Source organism: Dermacentor albipictus, chromosome 1 (genome assembly GCF_038994185.2).
Source record: "Dermacentor albipictus isolate Rhodes 1998 colony chromosome 1, USDA_Dalb.pri_finalv2, whole genome shotgun sequence".
NCBI lineage: Eukaryota > Metazoa > Arthropoda > Arachnida > Ixodida > Ixodidae > Dermacentor > Dermacentor albipictus.
Genome location: NC_091821.1, coordinates 28,597,193 through 28,618,163, shown reverse-complemented (window position 1 = coordinate 28,618,163; position 20,971 = coordinate 28,597,193). Strand labels below are relative to the sequence as shown.

At 48.2% G+C, this 20,971-nt stretch overlaps 2 protein-coding genes across 3 annotated transcripts in view; one reads left to right on the top strand and one right to left on the bottom strand.

Annotated features, from left to right (window-relative positions):
* The window catches only part of Dora (zinc finger SWIM domain-containing dorado), a 217,181-nt gene extending 211,178 nt beyond the window's left edge, over window positions 1–6,003 (top strand). For both annotated transcript variants that reach the window (XM_065437182.2, XM_065437183.1), the window contains exon 26: window positions 3,034–6,003. In XM_065437182.2, the coding sequence (XP_065293254.1) occupies window positions 3,034–3,253 (220 nt within the window). In that variant the 3' untranslated portion in view covers window positions 3,254–6,003. The remainder of the gene's footprint in view (window positions 1–3,033) is intronic.
* Window positions 6,004–18,061: 12,058 nt separating this feature from the next.
* Window positions 18,062–20,083, bottom strand: LOC139054639 (uncharacterized). The gene is made up of 2 exons (XM_070531983.1): window positions 19,147–20,083; window positions 18,062–18,564 (listed from the first exon to the last, which is right to left on the bottom strand). The coding sequence occupies exons 1-2, from the start codon at window positions 20,081–20,083 to the stop codon at window positions 18,062–18,064; spliced, it is 1,440 nt and encodes a 479-aa protein (XP_070388084.1).
* Window positions 20,084–20,971: the final 888 nt, after the last annotated feature.

Genomic DNA, 20,971 nt, shown 5'->3' with positions numbered 1-20,971 from the left:
TAGGGTCCATAGAAAACGCATGGGGAAGTCTATAGTAGGAGTGGGCGAACTTAAATTTCAGGGTAGGCCAACTTGAAATTTGGGGGTGGGCAACTTAAATTTGGGGGCAGACTTATGCATATTTAGACAACTCCAGTAGACTTTCTGCATGCTTTTTTTGCAGTACGCAGCTCTGGCTCCCCACTTTCCGCATAGCATGAATAAACCTCACCTCATTCAGAGAGGTTTAGGAGACAAGTGCACCAGGTCAAACTTTACCTTAGGTAACTAAACCGCATTGTTTCATTAATTCTTTATGTAGACTTAATTATTTGTGTAATGGTATTTGGTTGATTAATTAATAATTAAGACTGCTTAAATATATCTAGCTGGTCTCAAGGTACTCTTAAATATTCTTGATTAGGCTCCATTGATTTAACCTTGTAGTCTAATAATTTCACAAAATAATTTTAATTAGCTTCACTCTTCTTGATTACCCTCAGTCAGGGGGGGGACTCCTGTGCCATTTGTGCCGTCTTGATACAAACGCTAATTCCTGCACCATGCTGCACCAGAACAGCTTCAGCATCTGTGCTCTAGAGTTGCCGTATATGCTCCATATATGGTAACTACCTCTGCAGAGCACAAGCCACGCGCTCACGTGTTCCCTTTCATAAAGGACCACTGTGTACATCGAATTCCTGTTCACCGCTACATTCAATATATAAAATGCTGCAACCCTGCAAGTGTGCTTGTCCTAACAGAACCACGATCGCTTCTCGCTTCATCAGAAATATTTAGGCCAACAAAACGGCACACTTGTGGCAGATGCTATCATTTTGAATATGAAGGGCAGCAGCAGAAATGAGCAAGGTCTGTCTGTCACAGTGTGGATGCTCATGCCTGCAAGCTTTCTTTTCTTTTTCTTCTTTTTTTCCATTATAATGAAAAATTTGCTTTATAAAGTAAGCTTCACCGCAACAAAGCCGCGTAATGCGGTGAAGCATACTACCTGCCGCCACCATGCTGTTTCAAGAGTGCAAAAGGGCTCCCAGACTGATGTGTGCGTTCCACAAGAATGCATGGATGGCACTTATCATTTCACTGCGGGGCTCTCCAGACATGGGATGCCAAACAGTAGATGTCTGCACGGCCGGGCTTTACTTGTTTGCGTGAATGGCATTTTAGGGTATCGTGAGCAGTCAAACTGAATCTGATCCCAACTTCCTCTTGGACAGATTTTTACATGACAACTTGCATTTAACAAAACCACCATACGCTTCATAAAACGAATATTACGGAGGGGCACACACGACTCTCTGTGCGATTCGTAGGCCCACGGTCCACGCCAAACACGTTTAATTCGTACTCGCAAGGACGTGCCAGTGGGAACAAAGTCTGGTGTTCTGCAGGCTAAAAGCTACTTTCGAATATAAAAGCGCCTGCCTGGTTGAATCATTCCCAACCTATGACGCTTAACCATTTAAAGGGTGTATTGTAATGGATACATGGCTTGGCACATTTACATGCGATTCGCAGTACAGGTGCGCTGATGGTGGCAAGATCCTTATGGGCTGGTTTGCTTCCGTGCTTCATTCATTTCTACCTTTTTCTGAATACAAATGTGCAACAAGCACATCCACGCATGCAAGGCGCACCACTTTCTCACTGGCAGGCAATACGGGCTTTTATTGTTAGCGTTGCAATAAGTTTATCAAAGAACATTCCACAATGCGAGTTACTTGTGATATTCATCTGCAAAAAACAACTTAACTCTTGTGCATTTGTCATGGCATTGCAGAAACAAATACGTAAATTACCGCTTTTCTTCATCTCGGGAGACTGTCCAAGAAGTGCCTTTCAGATGAGTTTCAGATAGGCATAGTTCATATTTCAAATTATCGATATATGAAGCTATTTCGTAATCCCCTTCGAATTCATTATATCGCAGATTGACTGTATTGTTGGCATTTCCTAAAAAGCAGTAGTGATGGTTGGCTCCTTTGTTGGCATTTCATTTATTGAGCTCGTCGTTCTTACTGATACTTCTGGATGTGCACTAGTGTTACCAACTGTAATGTCATGTCCCTATATGCAGAGACTTTTGGTGGCTTTTGCATTCTGTAGGGATGCCTTGGCATCTTTTGCTCAAGGTGTGGCGAGTTCTACAACTGCCGCTATTTATTTCTGAAATGTTTACTTGACATACTTCCCAAAGAAGGTTCTCGCAAAGAGCATTGCCAGTGCTTTATTTGCATGTACCCAAAGGCCGCAGTAATTGTTTGGGTGAAGTACATATCATACTTGGTATCACAGATTTTGTTCAGTTACATTGTTGAAGTTTGTCATGTACTGAATACCACAAGCATGAATGTTATCACTCTACATTTGCAGCTATTTAAAATTGTTACTTTAATCACTAAAATTTTAATGCAACTATTGATTTTTTCTAATGAAATATTTAGTTCTCTTTACATCAGGGTGGGCACAGGGACGTCCTGTGGCTTAGTAGGGGCACCAGGTTTTTCATGGGTCTTTGTTAAAAATGACTAATAATACTGGTGGGCATATATGCTAAATGTCTATGCAACAGTTTCACTGAAAAAGGTGCACACAGTGGTGTTAAGGTAAATGCAGTGCGCTGGTGACTTACCATAATTTTATGTATATAGCCCACATCAAAATATTTGGGAACTTAAGTACAAAGTGAAGGAGTGGGCTATGTTCAGATTTTGCTCCTGTCTAATTGGCTCCACGGCAAGATTAGCATACTGCTGTGAAGGCAGACCTGAAAAGCCACATTGCTATCAAGCTGCATAATAAGGCAGAATCTTTGCTTTCGTGAAGCCACACTTCAAGGCAAGAACTTCCAAACAAATGCATCTCATGTTGCCGTGAAGCAGAGCCACACTTCAGTGGTGAAACTGTTGCACAGAACTTGCAAAATAAGTTGTTAGTGTTTGCTTACCCTTTGAGTTTCTGTTTTGGTCTGTCATTTCAAACTTGTTAATTTTTCTTTTTAACTGGAGCCATTGTTCATTCCTTACATGACAGGTTCATCGCCTGCACCCACACCAAGATGTACCACATCACCTCGGTTGAATATGATGAATTCATCAACACCCTTCGTAGCGCCCGTGCAGCTTTTATGCTGACTCCTGGCGGAATGGTGCAGTTTACAGAATTGCTGCACAGCCTGCGGCGCTCCAAGTCTTGCAAGAAAGATCTCTGGCAACGCATCAATACCATGGCGTCATCAAGTCCTCCCATCTGACGCCATCATAGCCTATTAGGCACGCGAAATTGATGGCTGTAACTGAAACTCATTTCTTACCAGTGTTCCTTTGTGTTTTTTGTTTTGGCTCTGTCTCTGTCGTTGGTGTTCTGCATATTTCATATAGCAACAGTGTGCACGACTGAGGGGTAAACTCTTTGCGAGTCTCTGCCTACACCAGCCTTGGATAGTGCCGATAAAGTTTCAGTGAGAGTGATTTGGGAATTGATCATATTTGGCCTGAGGGACCTTGTTGTTTGTGCGAATGCCTCTGCAACTTGCAGCAGATGTAACATTGTTAATTTATTGCATACTCCCACTGTGTGTGTGGTGTAAGAGAGAGAGAGAGAAAGAGTGTGTGTGTGTGTGTGCGTGCGTGTGTGTGTGTGTGTGTGTTTTTGTGTGTGTGAGAGGGAGAGAGAGAGGGAATTGTCAACAGGTCTGTCCAAATAGCATTTGTCTGAAAAGTTCCAGCAGGCTGCAAGGAATTTTTCTTGCTCTGGACATGTCATGTTTGTGTCTTTGTGAATGATATACTTGCAGCAAGCAGTGGGAGCTGCATGGCTGCTACTTTGGTTTTTGCATGTAGCTGCAAAGACATGCTGAGGTGCTAGCTTGAACTCAACCATGGTTGGCACTGGCTGCAGGTGTAGACACACCCTAAAAGCCAATACTAAAGCATGCTGTTGATCTAGTACACATGTACTGACCAATGTAGTAGCTGTTTTCATTGCTCAGTCCTTAGCTGGTGCTCTGTATTCTCTGTATCCATTTTTGTTTTGTGCATGCAACATGTATTATGCATGCCACAATCACTGTATGATGTGCTGGAAGGCTAGGTTTCTTTGTCCTTCTTTTTATAGTGAAAACAGGTGGTAATGTATGTGAAATTATGTTGTTATTTGCCATTTTGCTCAAAGAAAAATTATTTGTTTTGTCTGTGTGCAACTGTAGCCTTTAGTTCGTAGGACTTAAAATTTAGCTTTCCCAAAATGTTTTTTATTATTATTATTATTTTTATTTGTCAGCTAAAACTCGACACAGGACAGTGTTCTTGAGGCAGCTCCTAATGTGTGGCAGCTTCTGTGGAGCCAAGCGAAAAGCAGAGCTGAGATGGGTGCATGCCATTGCCAGTGTTTCTCGTGTTTGAATGTGGAGTGGCAGCCAGTTGTGGTTGCTGCACATGTGTGGCTGCATGGAGCTTCTGCGCAGACTGTGCACGTGTAATACTTCAGTGCTCGGCTCTGTCTCGAGCAGAGCTGCTGCACTCCATGTCGATTTACTCGGCGTTGCCTTTTCCGAAGTGTGGCCTACCAGTGTCATTGCCACCACTGTCGTGGCCACCATGTTACTGAAGCAAGTTGGCCGTAACATGAAACTTTGATGCAGTGAATGTTTCTGAACATGAGCAGCATCAGGCGGCTGATCGCAAGTTTTTCAGGCGTTTTTCATCATGGTACATCAGTGCTCAAGTCGTGAAAACAATTTTTTCCAGTGTCTGGTGATGTTTGTTGTTCTCTCGTTTGTTGTTGTTCACTGTTGTGGTGATGATGGTGGTGTTTCAGTGCGTCCTAGTGACCATCACCTTTTTTCCTCTGTTTAATCACCATTAGTGTATCAGTCTATTGTCATTGTAGACATATGACCATGCTTTGCATCCATCTGATATGTAAGCTGTGTAGAAGGGCTTGCAGGTATCATGTTTCTGGGAGGTCCATTGTATTGCCATCAGAAAAAAAAAAATCTCGGGCTTCATAAAAGACACATGCTCCTGCTTTGCACTCTTTATCCGAGCGGTTAGCAGTAGTGTCAGTCGTTCATGCCCTTCCTTTGCATGCATTCTCAAGCTGTGGTCTGCAAAGTTCTTGGTTCAAAGTTAATGGGCTAGAACCTCTCACACGGGTGCCTGAATTTATGTGCTGGCAAAGCCCTTCCCCCTTTTTTGTGTGTATATGTGTGTACAAGATTTTGCTTCATACAGGCTAGTATGATTAGCATTTGTGACACTTGGGCCGGTATAATGTAATGCTTCCTTTCACTTTGTTCTATGCTTTTCTTATCCACCATTCACCATCGGCCAATCTTGTGGATCAATGTAGGCAGAACGCTATTCGGACCACTGATGAAGCGCAAAAAAAGGAAAAAATTTGAATAGAATTGTTACATTATCCCGGCCTTGGTATGAGAAGGTTTATTTTCTTTTGTCTGCTATTAAATCACTCATGACTCAAGCAGAAGGTCTCACATTAGTTAATGCAATTTTTTTCTTGTTCTTGTAAAAACAGTATTGGTGTTTCAGAAATCTTAAGAGTGTTGTGTGCTTCACAAAAGTAATGTTGGAAGCGTTTCAAAGTTATGTTAAGAATTTTTCATTATTCACCATCAATTTGACAATGGTGATTGTTTCACAAATTTATTTTGGCGCTTCTTTGTTTGCCAGAAGAGTTTTAACCCGTCCATGAAGGAAACCTCCCGTCATCCACAACACAAGCTTCACATTTCACGCGTGCAACAGTTCAGAAGGGAAGACATTCAAATGCATACCATGACACTAGAGCATTCATTACGACAGACAGTTGCAAATTCTGTATCTGTTTGTGCAATTTTGTGATATTATTTATAAACCTTATGTTCAGTTCTACTGCTTACCCATTTTTGCTACCATTACAGAACAAGTTAGTGTAAACTTTAACAATCTCGTGATTGTCACTGTCCTAGCATTTCATCCTAGAATAAATTTTTCTATGTTATGAGTGTCTCCTGCCTTTCTCTGAACCTGCATGCATCACCTGTGCATCACTAATTTCAAGTTGCAGTCTGCTCTAAGTAGCTATTAGGAAGTGCTTTTTGATGATTCCATTGTTTTCATTTTTCATGAAAGTACTATTTAAGTTAAACCCATTTCTGGCATTGTGTATAAACCAGAATATAAATCTAGATATTTTCTTGAAGAAAGCAGTCTAAGGTCGCGCCTCATATTATATAGCGGCCTTTAGCAGAGTGAATTGTCTGGCAACTTAAGGCGTGCAGGTTGGCAAAGCCAAAGCCGTATCCATATCCAAATGTGATTTTTTTTTTTTTTTTGTCGCTGTTACTTGTGTGAACACTTTCAATCGACTTCATGTGTGATTTGCCTTTGTCCGGTGATGAATGAGTAACGGCATGCGGAGACAGTTTTCAGCTGCGTTCAACAGAAAAGTTGTTGAAGCGAACGGCAACATGTCCACTCAGCGCCAGTTTGGCATTTCTGAAAAAAGCGTGTGGTATTGGCTAGCACAAAGAGGGAAACTGTCAGCATTTAACCTACGTAAAACATCATTGGTGGTCTTATGTAGTGCTCACTTGTGGCACCGAGGTCGACGCACTGTGGGAGGCGGCCAGCAACAAACGGTTGGTCGTTTTCTGACGACACTTCTGCAAGTTCGAATGAATGAGAGTGCAGGTCTGATGATGGATGAGCAATGCCGTTGTCAAAATAAACGCGTTGCGGTGATTTTTTGTTGTTTTCTTTTTTTTTCCACTTCAAGGTAATGGGCCGAACTATATTCTGACTTATATGGTGCGCAAAGAACAAGATGTATTTGGAGTTAAAACAACTATGGACTTACTTTCAAATGCAATGTTGGAAATGCCATCAAGCTTGTAATTCCAAAGTTCAAAAACAAGACTATATGTAAAGAGTCCGGAGTATCAACAGATGTTTCAAGTTGCTACACTGCAACTTTGCTTCCATTGGAGCAAAACCAAGCACACTACTTTCTGCTGCTGAACCTATTTATACCCTTATGACTGGCAAATATTGAATTACATGCTTTAAAGGGACACTAAAGGCAAATACTAAATCAAGCTCAAGTGACAGATTAGTGCCCGAGAATCTAAGGCGTCGATATTATCGCGAACAGAGCCGTAATAATCGAGAAATTTAGGTAAATGCAGAACGTGATTAGACACCCCCGGGTCATTCAAGCACTTGCCTGATGACCAAAGCACTCCTCAGTTAAATTCTGTCACTAATACTCAACTACTCGTTGCAGAAAACATCCTTGTATTGTACTATAAGATGAAATAAAATGCTACTTCTCCAGTTCTGTTTCATTTTCAGAAAAAAGTAATTGAAATTACCCTTGAGAACGACGCGGGCGGTCGAATGGTTTCGTTTTCTCTCGACTCTGCGCCGCCCACGCTTTCGCGTTGCAGTAGTTTCGTTAGTGCTGCGCTGGTTTTGCTGGCTCGCGACACTCGCACAAATTGCAAGCATTAAAGAATTCTATTTCCATGTGATGCCGCAGGGTGCCCGAACGGTCTACGCCACTTGGCCAAACAAAAGTTGCAGCGGCGAATCCACCGCTCTGTCTTTCCTGTCTTGGCTCGGTACCGCCGTCTGTCGGGCGCCATTTTACTCGCCGACGGCAGCAAAGCATGAGCAAAGGGTGGTGATGGGGTATGCAACGTCACCACTCCCCCGGTCGGTTGGCGGGAGATTTGAATTGTGATCAAGCTATTCGGACGCTTCAGATGCAATTTTCTCGTAAACTAAGTTTTTTCTTGGCACGAAACAATCGTTGTGAGGTTTCTGGAATGGCATTTAAACAGTCCACGTAAACGGTATTTGCCTTTAGTTTCCGTTTAATTAAATGCCTTATTTTGAATGGCCGATGATATATCAGGTAGGTTGTTTCTTTGGGTAATTCACATGGGAAGCTTTAGCTCGGGCCCAACTTCAATTCAAATTCGTGTAAAATGCAAAAACGCTTTTCTGAGAGAACCCCTGGACCGATTTTAATGAAATTTGTTGTATTTGAGAGACAAAATTAAATTCTAGTGGCTGTTTGCAACGGAATTTCTATTTCGGGCCTGAATTTTGTTTAAAAATTTTCAAAAAATTGAAAGAAAAAATAGAACCACGAAGTTTACAAATTAATAGTTCTGTATCAAGAACAAATATCGCGGTTCTGTAAAAGGCATCCATTAGATCATTCAAAGCGGACAAATTCAGTATGTCGATTTATATCTTACGTCCCTTTGGACCACGAATATCCTCGACATCCCGATTAGATCCGAACGTCCAAGTCCCGGTCAGGACGTCCAGTGGATAGCATGTGGACATAAATTTCGGGATGTCTTATTTAAGACATCCTTCAGGCATCCACACGATTGAACTTCTGGGATCTAAACAAAATCTCAAAACTTGAATCCTATGGATGTCCGAAGAATGTTTTCAACGGGATGTCCCATACCGGCCATATGTGGGACCAACACACACAGTCCAACACGTACTACGTGATCATATCGTGGAATATGAAGTCTCTACCGCAGCTGCCTTCAGCGCACGCTCTTCCGAAAAGAGATGTCAGCCAGCAATGTGAAGTTGCTGCACTCAGGATGAAACTTTCAATGCAGACGATAAATGGAGAAGTTGAAATGAACGACCGAAGCTGCACAAGTATATATATCGGGAGGAAACGTCACAAAGCGACAGGCAGAATGCCGGAACAGATGCGCGTTACCACCTACCGCAAGGCGTAACCGAATTCCTACAGTCTCCGAACATATCGAGAAAGAAGAGTACGGCAACCTCTGCAACCATAGAGTGTCTGCAACGCCTGCAACCTCTGCCGTTGTACAGAGCAGTGACTGCCTTTACCCATTCGAATCACCGCTGTCTGTTGCATGCACACGTACGTTTTGCGCTGATTTGCGCTTAGTCGGTCACATGACTTAACGCCGCCATCTTATTGGATCTCTTCGCCCTTCTGTGTAAGCTCGGAATGCCTGAAGGCCTGAATGTTCTGTGGCTCCGCGCTCACACGCTTAGTTTCCGCGCTTTCTGTGAACGTGGTGGTTGTGTCGTGTGCTCATGGGTTCCAGCGTGAGCGCTTGTCAGCTCCTGGTGAACGTTTTAAAGCGAACGCTTTACTCGCTGCGAACTTGCGATTTCGCCGTGGCCGTGCTCCGAGGAGGCACATGACGTCACACCGCGTTCCTCGTCGTTGCGTTCGCCTCCGCTCGCTTCGCCAGCTGCGTCGCATGCCTGATAACACGTCGGTGGATTGTAAAGGAGAGCTCGCGTGCGCCGCAACCACAGTTGAAGCGGCAGTATGGACGGCGACAGTTGTGATAAGCAGGAGGAGGCCTGGAATCGACATAGGAACGAGATGAAGAGGAAACTAACCGCCCATGAAACAGACGAACAGCGCGCCGAATGACTGGCTAAACGCCGCAAGGTAACTAGACAACCGGACTAACCTGGACTTGCAATCATGAGATTAGCCAAGGCTAGCCATGCTATTTAAATTCGTTACATTGTGTACAAGGGTTCTGCAAAAGCTCTATTTCCTTATTACTAAATTTTTTTTAGATTCATATGTAACATCAATTTTGTCCGCTTTAGATGTACTATTAGATGGAATTCACAGAATTGTGATGTCATTTTTTATTGCAGAGTTGATAGTTTCGCTTTTGGAAAATTTGCTATATTTACCAATTTTTAATTAAAAATTTACGACCTAAATAAAAAATTTGAAACAAACAGACACTAGATTTTAAGTTTTTTCTTTTAAATGCAACAAACCTCGTCAAATTTGGTGCAGTGGTTGCCGAGAAAAACGAATTCTCCTTTTGCATGTAGTCAGATAGGAGCATCTGAGCTAAAGCTTCCTCTTAACGGAAAATAATGAACTCACATGCTATGAATAAAGTTTTTCTGTCTGTCTGTCTTACAAGTTGTTCTTTATTCTATGACCTTACCCCCACCGAAAAAAAAAAGCCCTGGCTACGCGCCTGTCGACCATTATTGAATAAACCTTTAAGTGTAATGTTTCTAACGCGTAGCATTCCTTGCCTCATTCCAGGCATGTTGTGATAGGTTGGTTTCTGTCTCGCCCCTTCAATAACAGAGACGCGTGACCGCGATGGTGGGATCGAACCTGTCTTCAAGCACAGTAGCCCGATACTCTAGGGCCACTCTAGCCATTAGGCCATGTTTGCACTTTTTTTTCTTTATCGCGTGGCATTATGAGTAGTTACATGCGAAAATTAGTAACACACGTGAAAAGAATTCATCAACTATTACGATACTCACTAATGCGAATTTTGAGCGCAGGTGTTTAGGTGTTTTGAATTCGTCACATACTGTGGCAAAGAATTTGATTCTGCACGACAGGTTCCTCTAGTTCCTCTATAAGGTATTAATACCAAAATGACACATGCTTGTAATTGAATTTTTTTTTTCAACTGACGTTGTCCGGTGGAGCTTCGTACGGGAACTATGGCTGCTTACTTGGTGCTTACTTGGTTGGATGAATGCAGTGCGAAAAGCCCGGAATGAGCATTTATATGAAGTAAAATAAACATTCATTTCACAAGGCGTCTTGCGTCTTTATGAAATTGCACGTGGCTCACATTCGATTTACAACTGAACTGTGGCTGAACAAAGAGCGTGTTGTGGGCCCTGGATCCATGTTTTGATTAGGAGGCCCACCATTTCTGCTAATCGGAAAGGCTTGATGTGCACTTTGGAATACTTTTTTTCAATCTTCTAATGACAATAACCGGGACTTGGTCGATGAGATCAGTGTTTCGGAATTTCCTTCTTCGTGCCACCTCGGGCAAAGATGCAGCTACTTACACAGGGAATGGCGCGCTCAGCTGCAGTGCCTTCTAAAATTCTGCACGAGTTAAAACAAGACATCAACAGTGTGAAACAAATTGTGCAACAAAATTATTACTCTTTTAAAATCAACTAATGCACCAAGCATAAATTCATTGAGGGCGTACAGACACAAAAAGTTCAGCAGCATGTTACTCTCCGTAACACTTGAAAGCGAAAGCCTGCTACACACCTGGTATTGCATTAAGCTATACAATCGAGGACCAGACTTCTTGCAAGACACAACGAGTCGCAGTGTCCCAGGGGCGCTATTCTGGACATTCCGCCATTTTCTTCGGTGCGTGACGTAGGCGCGACGCAAACAAAATGGCGCTGGTGGCCCAGTTTTGCTTACGTAACGTGACGCTAACTTGACGTTTCGCCTAAGAAACTGAAATTAGGGCACTGAATGTAGCGTTATCAGTAAAGCAAAACAGTTTTCCTCCGCAGTAAAAATAAAGCAGCTATCTCAAAGCATATGATTATTCGGTCGAAAACGCTTCTCGCTTCCGTCGTCTGCTGCGTACAAGACGTCGTCTGCTTCAATAGCTAGGGTGCGTGTCCCCGGAAAATGGAATGAGTCATCGCATGTTGGCGCCAACTCGCTTGTTTCCTTGCTTGAGACAGTATACGCGACCTACCAGTGGAGATGCGCGCACATTCTAGGCCACGTTATCGCTATCTTGTGAAACGCAAGTGACTCAGCCCGACTCGGCTGGCTGAGAAACGGCCGAATTTCACCGATAGCGTTGCGCGCGCCAGGGATATCCCCTAGCGTGACGCAAGCGCCGACGCGGCCATCTCTTGTTCGTTTCGCTGGGGCGCTATTCTGGACATTCCGCCATTTTCTTCGATGCATGACGTAGACGCGACGCAAACAAAATGGTGCTGGGGGCCCGGTTTTGCTTACGTAACGTGACGCCAACTTGACGTTTTGCCTAAGAAACTGAAATTAAGGCACTGAATGTAGCGTTATCGGTAAAGCAAAACAGTTTTCCTCCGCAGTAAAAATAAAGCAGCTATCTCAAAGCGTATGATTATTCCGTCGAAAACGCTTTCTCGCTTCCGTCGTCTGCTGCGTACAAGCCGTCGTCTGCTTCAATAGCTAGGATGCGTGTCCCTGGAAAATGGAATGAGTCACCGCATGTTGGCGCCAACGCGCTTGTTTTCTTTCTTGAGACAACATACGCGACCTACCAGTGGTGATGCGCGCACGTTCTAGGCCACGTTATCGCTATTTCGTGAAACGCAAGTGACTCAGCCCGACTCGGCTGGCTGAGAAACGGCCGAATATCACCGATAGCGTTGCGCGCGCCAGAGATATCCACTAGAGCGACGCAAGCGCCGGCGCTACCATCTCTTGTTCATTTCGCTAGTTACTCGCACCGACGGAAGAAACTTCAAGGCGCCGCCTTGCGTACATTTCTTTTTGTAAATTAGAAAGAGGCCGTTGTCATAACTTTTGATTGTGCGAAAAGGCATTAATCTCGATTACAATACAAATGCGGCAGTGAAAAGTGGACAACATTGCCGAAAGTTTGCTATGTTCAACCAATATTATTTCGTTTAAACGCTTTCTTTTAAAAAATGATGGCCCCAAACACAAATGCCAACACCACCCGAGAGTGATGCAAATACTATGAGCACGCGTTATGAACAAAAGATTTTCGTGGCGCCAAACGACGGGGAAAATGTGGCGATACGCATTCCTCTCGGCTGCCATTGCATATGGCTTCCCATTAGCATAATTCGCGCGGCTCGTCGCAGCAAAAATTATGGCGGAAAATCTCAGCAATGGCGGCCCAGCGCAACGTCACGCATCGTCAAAATGACGCTTACGAAACAGCCCTTCCTGTGACGCACATCACGAGATATTCCTTCAGCCAATCAGCAAGCTGGCAAGGCGCATATCTTGAATCGCCACCACATATTCAGGCAATTGCACATGCATTGCACTGGTTGTGCGTGCTACCGCTCACATTCTTTTTGAAGCGCTAACATCGCAATATAGCTGCCAGGACCAAAAAAATGTATTAGTCCATAAAATTTGCAGCTCCACGTCACGTTTCGTCATCTTGATGAAAACGCAAAATTGCATTTTGCAATACTTCCGCTTCCCGGCACAAATATTAAAGCACGTGACCTCTCGACAGCCAATCAGAGAGTAAACATGGCGGATAATGGCGGCCGTGCAGCCGCCATGCGTGTCCAGGGGCCGAATCTTATAACGGTTCGCTTGGGGAACCGTTCCTTTGGCCTCACCTGATTGGCCAAAATTTTGATTACGTCACAGGTCGTCAGAGGCAGCGGGGCGGTATCGCAATTTTCGAATACGTCACGCATATGTCAATCATCTTCAAAGCGAACCGGTCGTAGGAACCGGCGAAGGGGTAGTCCGCTTTGGGTTCCGTTGCTGTGACTTGGCTGTTGGCTTGTGACCCTGGCCGCGCGCGCCGGTCGCGCGTCCGCGGAGACACGCGGGCGTCGCGCGCGCGTGCGTTGGTTGCTTCGGAGGCGATTACTTGCCTTCGTCGTCTGCTTGGCGTTGATCTTTCGGTGTCGACCACGGCTGGAAATGCGATACGCTTTCGAAGAAGTGACGGATAGTGAGTTGCACCGCCCTTGCTGGCTTTCTAAGTAGACCTTTTGCAGGCTACGCTATCAAATGGAGGAGACTCGGGTGCAAGCGTACGAGTGGCCATTCCACGCAGAGGAAGGAATATTGCGCGCTGGGGTTCATTGCCACCGGCTTGCAGCTCCCAGAGCTCAGTCGGACGCGAAGCATTCGTCGGAATTGCCTAGATCCCTGCTGCCGACATTGTCCACAAAGTTGCTCTCGCAATTACTGTGTTGGCCCGTTGAAGGGCTGGGTCAGCTTTCCCGTGACCTCAGCTTCAAAGTCAATGCCAAGGAGATATTTGCATGGTGAGATCGAATTCCCAATGCTATCGCCAGTGTGAATAGCTCGCAGATCGCCGTTCAGCAGTCAGAAGGGTTCAACCTAGGCTGGTTCAGCGCTTCCTTCGTTCGGCTGATAAAACTATACAGTCAGGACGGGAAGGTATTGTAGAGCTCTCTTATTTGGCTGCCCTTTTTTCTCTATTTCGGAAGTGTCATACTTTGTTTCTCAATTTCACGGCACAGCGCGCACCGTCAGCACCACACTCTTCGATTTGACTTCGCGCAGGAAATGCAGGGCCCATATACCGTGATCACGCGACGCGCCGTGGGGCAGATCGCAGGGATAGCGGCAGCGCGGCGGCGAGCGAGTCATGCCCGAGCCGATGACGAAGGGCGAAAAAAGAAGGAAAATTGATATAGTCGGCTAGTAAAGGTGTCCCTAAGAAACAGTTCACGGTTTTGTCGCGCTATCTATTTGAGAAGTGCTGGTAGTGCGTTCCTGTTGCATGCATCGTGCGAGCTCCTGGTAGCAGACGACATAGCGCTGCGCTCTGCCCACTCCGTGGCCAACTCATTTACGCTTACGATACCGCCTGTGGGCTGAGAATGAAAAAGAATGACATCAATAAATTACTTCTGCATTGCGTAAACGCCCGGCACCACAAGTTTATACTTCAATACATGGCGTATAATATTTAATTTAGTAGTAGTAGTATAAGACTTTTATTCAGCCAAAAATTACAGGCCGAGCATATCGACCGCCTGGGCGGCCAGTCGACGCTGTTCTTCTTCACCTTCAGCGCCAAGCCAGTCGAGCCAGGTGGTGATGGAAAGCGAAGGGGGAGGGTAGGAACTTGATCGCTGAGCAGTCGGACAGTAGAATAGGCAATGGGATAGGTCTGCATAAGTAGACGGGCAGTTGGGACAGGAGGGGTCGGAGCGATAGCGATAGAGAAAGAGGCGGGAAGGGGTAACCAGTGCATTCATTTGGATGTGCCGCAGAAGGCGAGCCTCCGGCACAGTGAGTGATGGATGAGGGGGAGGGTAGAGGCGCTTGTCGAGACGGAGCTGGAGGTAAACTTCCTTGATAGTGCGGCGCAGGGAGAGTCCCCCAGAATCCTGCGAGGGCCCCGACCAGGGGATCAACGGTGCCCGGTTAAAAACATCACGGGCGAGCTGATGGGCCAGCTCATTGCCGTCAATCCCCGAATGCCCAGGGACCCAGCGGAGGAAAACGGTGGAAGGTTGCAGTGCGGAGACCGCTCGTTCGACCTCTTGTTGGAGTGAATGGGGTAGGGTGCGGTTCTGTATGTGGCGAATGGCGGCTTGGGAGTCGGTGTATATCGTGTACTCTGGGAGCGAGGGCAGGGAGGGAAATGATTGTAGGGCATGTACAATGGCAAGGACCTCGAGAGAGAGTGCATCCGGAGGGTGTAGGTACGGCCCACTCGTGTGAGTTTCAGGTGCTGGGAGGTGGGGATGGTAGATAGCGTAGCCACAGGAACCTCGAGGGGCTATGAAAGAGGCATCCGCGTAGGCTACTCCCTGGGTAGTAAAGAGGGGGGAATGATGCTGCGCGGCCGCGTGACGACGGCCGGCATGCAGGACAGGGGACATATTAGACGGGAGGGGGAGAATGCGAAGATTGGGCGCCGGGGTGGATTTTGGAGAGGTAAAGGAGGAAACGGGAATGGGAGAGATACCCGCCTGGGCCAGTAACCATTGACCCTGACGGGTAAGAGAAAGCCGGGCAAGCTGGGAGTCACGGTGGAGAGAGAGAAGAGAACGAAGAGGATGGAAGAGGCCTGTGGCAAAGAGCTTAGCAGTGGAGGTGGTGATAGGGAGGTTGAGAGCTGCCTTGTAGAGGCCAACAAGGGCGGTCTCGAGGGTGTTAAGCTGAGTGTGGGTGAAGGAAACGTAAGGCACAAAGTACAGGAACTTGTTGAGGGCGAGCGCATGGGCAACTCGGCACGCATGAGCCTCGTGGAGGCCCGAGCGCCGAGTGACCACGCGCCGCAGCAGGTGAGTTACCGAGTGACAAGTCCTGACCGCGTGGTGTAGGGCTTGCACATTCTTGGCTGCATGTAACGGGAAGCCAAGAACTTTGCATTGGGGGACAACAGGAATGGGAGAGCCGGAAAGATGTAGGGAGATTAGGGCGTTGTGGGAGCGCTGGTATGAGGAGTAGTTAAGAAGGAAAAGCTCGGATTTCTCCGGAGCGGGTGACAAGCCAGCAGTGGGGAGAAAGGAGTTGATGAGATCGAGGCCACGTTGCAGGGTGTCCTGTACGTGACCGGGAGAACCAGACGAACACCAGAGGGTGATGTCGTCGGCATAAAAGATGTGGTGGAGGTCAGGAATCTGGGCTAGTTGGGAGGCGAGAGGGGTCATAGCAAGATTAAAAAGGATAGGAGAGAGAACAGCACCTTGAGGAGTGCCACGGGTGAGCGGGTGGGGATCGGACAGATGTGTGTCCACTCGGAAACGAGCCACTCGGTTAGAGAGAAAGGAGCGGAGATAAGAGTACATGCGGTGTCCGCAGTCTAGGGAGGAGATCTGAGACAGGATATGGTCGTGGCACACACCATCGAAGGCCTTGCGGACATCAACAGTCACAAGAGCGTGGATCTGGCTGGGATTGGGTGAGAGAAAGGTGTGCTGGAGGATCAGGAACATGTCCTGTGCACAGACGCGCCGTCGAAAGCCGATAAGAGAGTGGGGGAAGAAATCTTTCGCTTCAATAAGATCAGAGAGGCGAGTCAAAGCCATTCGCTCAAGGGTCTTGCCAACACACGACGTCAAGGAGATAGGGCGAAGGTTAGAAAGGGAGGGAGGTTTGCCCGGCTTCGGAATCATAGAAATAAGGGAGGATGTCCAAGCGCTCGGCAAGCAGCCGCTGTCCCAGGCATTGTTGAAAGTCTGAAGGAGGAATTCCTTGGAGTGGTCGGGGAGGTTGCGGAGTGTAGTGTATGTGATGGTATCCTCACCGGGAGCCGAGCGAGAAGCATTAGCAGCCAGGGCAGCTTCGAGCTCCCGGAGAGTGAAAGGGCGGTCGAGGTCTGGGTTAGGATCGCCAGAGTAGGCTGGGTAGGAAGGTGTGAGAGGGGGTGGGAGATACAAAGAAGTGAGCTTGTCAAAGACCTCGGAGGGAGTCTCCTGAGTGAGGGCTTTTGCTAGAGTGGGAGCAAGTGCAGGCTTCGTACCTAAGAAAGATTTAAAAAGGGACCACGTGGATCGCGAGTGTAATGCAGAATCGAGGCCGTCACAAAGCGCACTCCAACGAGAATGCTCGAGGGACGTGCCATGGGCGACTATCTCGGCCCGCAGAGCAGCAATCCGAGAGGAAAGTTGGGAATTCTGGGGTTGGGAGCGCAAAGAACGTTGGAGACGTTTCATCCGACGCCATAAACGGAGAAAGTGAGGATCCGGGTCTGGGATAGGATGCCGTGAGCGAACGCGACGGCTACTGGTCGAAAGCGCAGCGGAGATGCGCGACGTCCAGTCATCGTAAGATTCAAAGGAGGCGGAAAGGAGATTAGTGCGAAATGCGTGCCAGTCAGTGTGAGTGGTTGAGTGCGATCGAGGGATGTGGGAAAGTGAAGCGGTAATATGAATGAGGAAATGGTCGCTGAGGAGCGTTTCAGCTGTGACCTGCCAGTGAAAGGAAAGGGAGCCCCGAGAGAAAGAGAGGTCGGGTGTCGTGGAGCGCTGTGAGACAGTGCCCGCACGAGTAGGGGAGCCAGGGGTATTAAGAAGGGTGAGGTGGCGTTCCTGGGCAAGACAGTGGAGAAGGCGGCCGGGCTTGAGGGTCTGGGGGTAGCCCCAGAGCGTGTGAGGGGCGTTAAAATCGCCCCCAAGGAGGAGATGGGTGGTGGCGGGAATAGAATGAAGGAACTTGCCCAAGGCAGTGAACAAAGAGGATGTGGCAGGGGGATTATAGAAAGACATAAAGGCGAGTGAGATGCGCGATGAAGGTCCGTAATACACAACACCAACTAAATATTTACGGAGGCTGGAGGGGATATCAAGTGGCTCGACGAGGACGTCGCTGCGTACATAAATGGACGCAAGCGGCGTGCCCGTCGTGGCATGGTAGGCGCGGTAACCTGGGACGGTGCGGGCCGTCCGAGTCTCCTGGATAAGGAGAAAATGGGGCAGGGAAGGGCGGGTGAGGAGATACTGGTGGAGGGGGGTCTTATTGTGGCGAAGGTTTCGACAGTTCCACTGCACAATCTCGAGGTCCTCTCCAGGCGCCATGTTTACGATAGATTAGAGGTAGAAGAGTTTGCGGGGACACGTTCCTTCTTTTTGGCCGGGGGCAGTGACTCCTGGAGGGAGCCCAGCATAGAAGCGAATGATTCCAATTGCTTGGATTGGGTTTGGAGGGTGGTGAGGATCTGGACAATCGAAGTTTCGAGCTGAAGCAAGCGAGTGTGGTGTGCAGTGGTGGTGGTTTCTACCAGGTCAGCCAATGGGGCGACCTGGGCGTTAGGGGACGGGGTGATGAGCGTGGCAAGGTGCTCATTTAGCTTGGTAAGCTGGGATGTAAGAGAGGAGGTTGTTGTCTTTAGGGTTTGTGTCAATGCGTGGATTTGCTGTTGTAAATCTTGGGAGATGCGCTGTTGTTCGCGCTGGTGACGCTCAAGCATTGTGAGCCGGAGATCGAAGGAGCGGTTCTCGTCAGTCAGGGATGGCGAGGGTATAGTAGAGGAAGAAAGGGATGCTTGCACCGAGGGCCCTTTGACTATAGCGGCGTAGGAGCCTGGAGGTGATGGAGCCTGACTTGACGGAGATGCATGATTAGCGAAGGAGGCGGAAGAAGGGGTGGGCTTCGTGGCCCTGCGCAAAGCTGTGCGACGGAGAAACGCGGCTCTGGCACACTCGCGTTGTTTAGCGAGGAGGAAGGGGCAGGTGGGGTCGAGAGAGGGATGTGTGTTTACCTGGCAATGAATGCACCATGGTTGGGCACACGCGTGAGCGGTAGGATCTGCGGGTAGGGGTGCAGCACAGCGGCGGCACTTGGCCGGAACGTCGTGCTGAGGGCATTGGTGAGCACGGTGTCCCAGAGCAAGACAACGGGTGCATGTGGGGGGCTTAGGCTTATGAGGGCGGCATCGGAAAGCGACGCGTTTAAAATATACGAAGTGGGGTATGACGGTGCCAGCGAAGGTTATGAGCACTGATTCTGTGCTGCCCATCATACGAGCAGCGAGAATATCAGTCGTGTATGATTCAAGGTCATGCATGAGCTGAGCAGGAGTAAAGTGACCACCAACGTTATGAATGACGCCGAGGCAGGAAATGGGAGGATTGGGGGCATATGTTTTGACGGTGATTGGCTTACCGTGGAGCTGAAGATGCGTGAGAGAAAGTAGGAGTTGGGCGGTGAGAGGGGAGTGTGTTTTCAGAAATACTAGGCTCTGAGCTGGCTTGGCCTGAAGGGTGATCTCTGCGCTGGTTTTGGAGGAGAGATGTGCGGCGGAGACGATGGCGGCAAGCAAGTCGTAAAGAGGCAGCTTGGGAGTGAGGGTACCGGGCGGAAGCTGTATCCCAACTGAGATGAGCTCGGTGCGAGGGCGGGCGGCGGAGGCAGGTTTGCGGCTGGTACTGACGGTGCTCCAGCCGCTTTCTAATGATGGCGTATTATGGTCGTTGTCTGGGGACGACGTGAAATCCATCTCCGCCGACGAGTCGTCAGCCGGATACACAGTGGTAAAGGAGGTAGGGGCGACAGAAACACATCTCGAAACATTGGGAATGACGTTGGCGGGCGTAGAGTTTGCACTGTCCAGCACGGCAGAAGTGGTGGATCCGGTGGGAGCGGCTGCAACAAGCGCGTTCAGCTGCGATTCTGATGTCTGATTGCAGCACTTTACAACAGGCGCCAATGTGGCCGGAATAGACGCGGCGGCATCCGTGGCGGCGGCGGTGAACGCTGCAGGCTGCGACACGTTTAGTGGTGCGAGACTCTTGGCGTCGCTGACAGCGTGGAACTTGGTCGTAGGAGACATTGAGGCGACGAACGCCGACTGCGACGCGGCGGTCGAGTCAGAGCTCTCAGCGTTGCTCACAGCGTTGAGCGTGGCCGGAATATGCACGGTGGCGTGTGCGGAGTGCAGGAACGCAGCCGGTTGAGGCAGGGCTGCCGGCTTAGAATTAGGCACGTCGCTGGTAACATTCAGCGTTGACAGAGTAGGCTCAGTGGCACCGGCGGCGGTAGAAGAGGAGGCCAGCGGGGCATTGGTGGCTGTCGGCTGGCGGGTCTTCGTGAGACGCTGCATTTCAGAGGTGCAGGCGCGGCGAGTTAGGGTTAGCGCGGCGCCGCGCCGCTTCGTAGATTTGGAGGGGCCTGGAGGGCCAGCCTGGCGTCGGACCGGGAATCGTATGGTGTCCACTTGTGGCGGAAGTCTTCGTGAAAAGATGAAGAGTAGACCCAGGGGCGGGCAAGGCCCTGGACCGGGCCAAGGACGGGTGAAAACGGAGCACGATATGCAGCCAGATAACCAGAGTGGCCTATTTAATTTATATTTTACATTTGTTTAGTAAGCAGAAACATTCTGCAATTCCTCGATTAGCTCGTCATATATAGTGACGTACACTTCAGAGGTGGCATCCTCTCATCTATTGGTCGCGTCCTCCCCTTCTTGCACCGCCGGCTTGGGAGTGGCACATCAAGTGACGTAAGTGGCGAAGCGAACAGTTCGTATTCCGAACCGTTATAAGATTCGGCCCCAGAATAGCACCCCAGAATAGCGTCCTAGCTCCTCTTTGTTATCGCGCGCTTAAACCCAGACCACACGTACGCTTGCAGACTCGCGCACGCTCGCGTTCACGCGCCCACGCATGCGCAGACAGTGCGGCATGGCTCGTACGCGTCGAAACGCAGCGTGATCTCGGGGAACAACTCCTCTATCGCGCGCTTGGGTTGCCTCGCGTCGGCGCGCCTGACTACGCAGCTACGGCGCGGAACGTTTAACTCTCAGTGAAGCAGATTTATATCATGCAAGAAAGTGCTTCATCTTTCCTTCTTGCTTTGATCTAGCAGCTATAAAATATAACAATTACTGCGTTTATAGATATCGAAGCATTTTGAAACACTGTCAATAACAAAACACGAACTGACGTCTGCCAAGGCGTCTGTGAGTGAGCCCAGTGAGCGCGCGCTGTCG

What these genes read in the sequence shown, in the direction of transcription:
- LOC139054639 (XM_070531983.1), bottom strand. Translation starts at nt 20,083, where the DNA reads ATGCAGCGTCTCACGAAGACCCGCCAGCCGACAGCCACCAATGCCCCG. An exon ending in CACGCATCTTCAGCTCCACG is followed by an intron (nt 18,565 to 19,146) that starts GTAAGCCAATCA and finishes CATCACCTCCAG; the next exon opens with GCTCCTACGCCGCTATAGTC.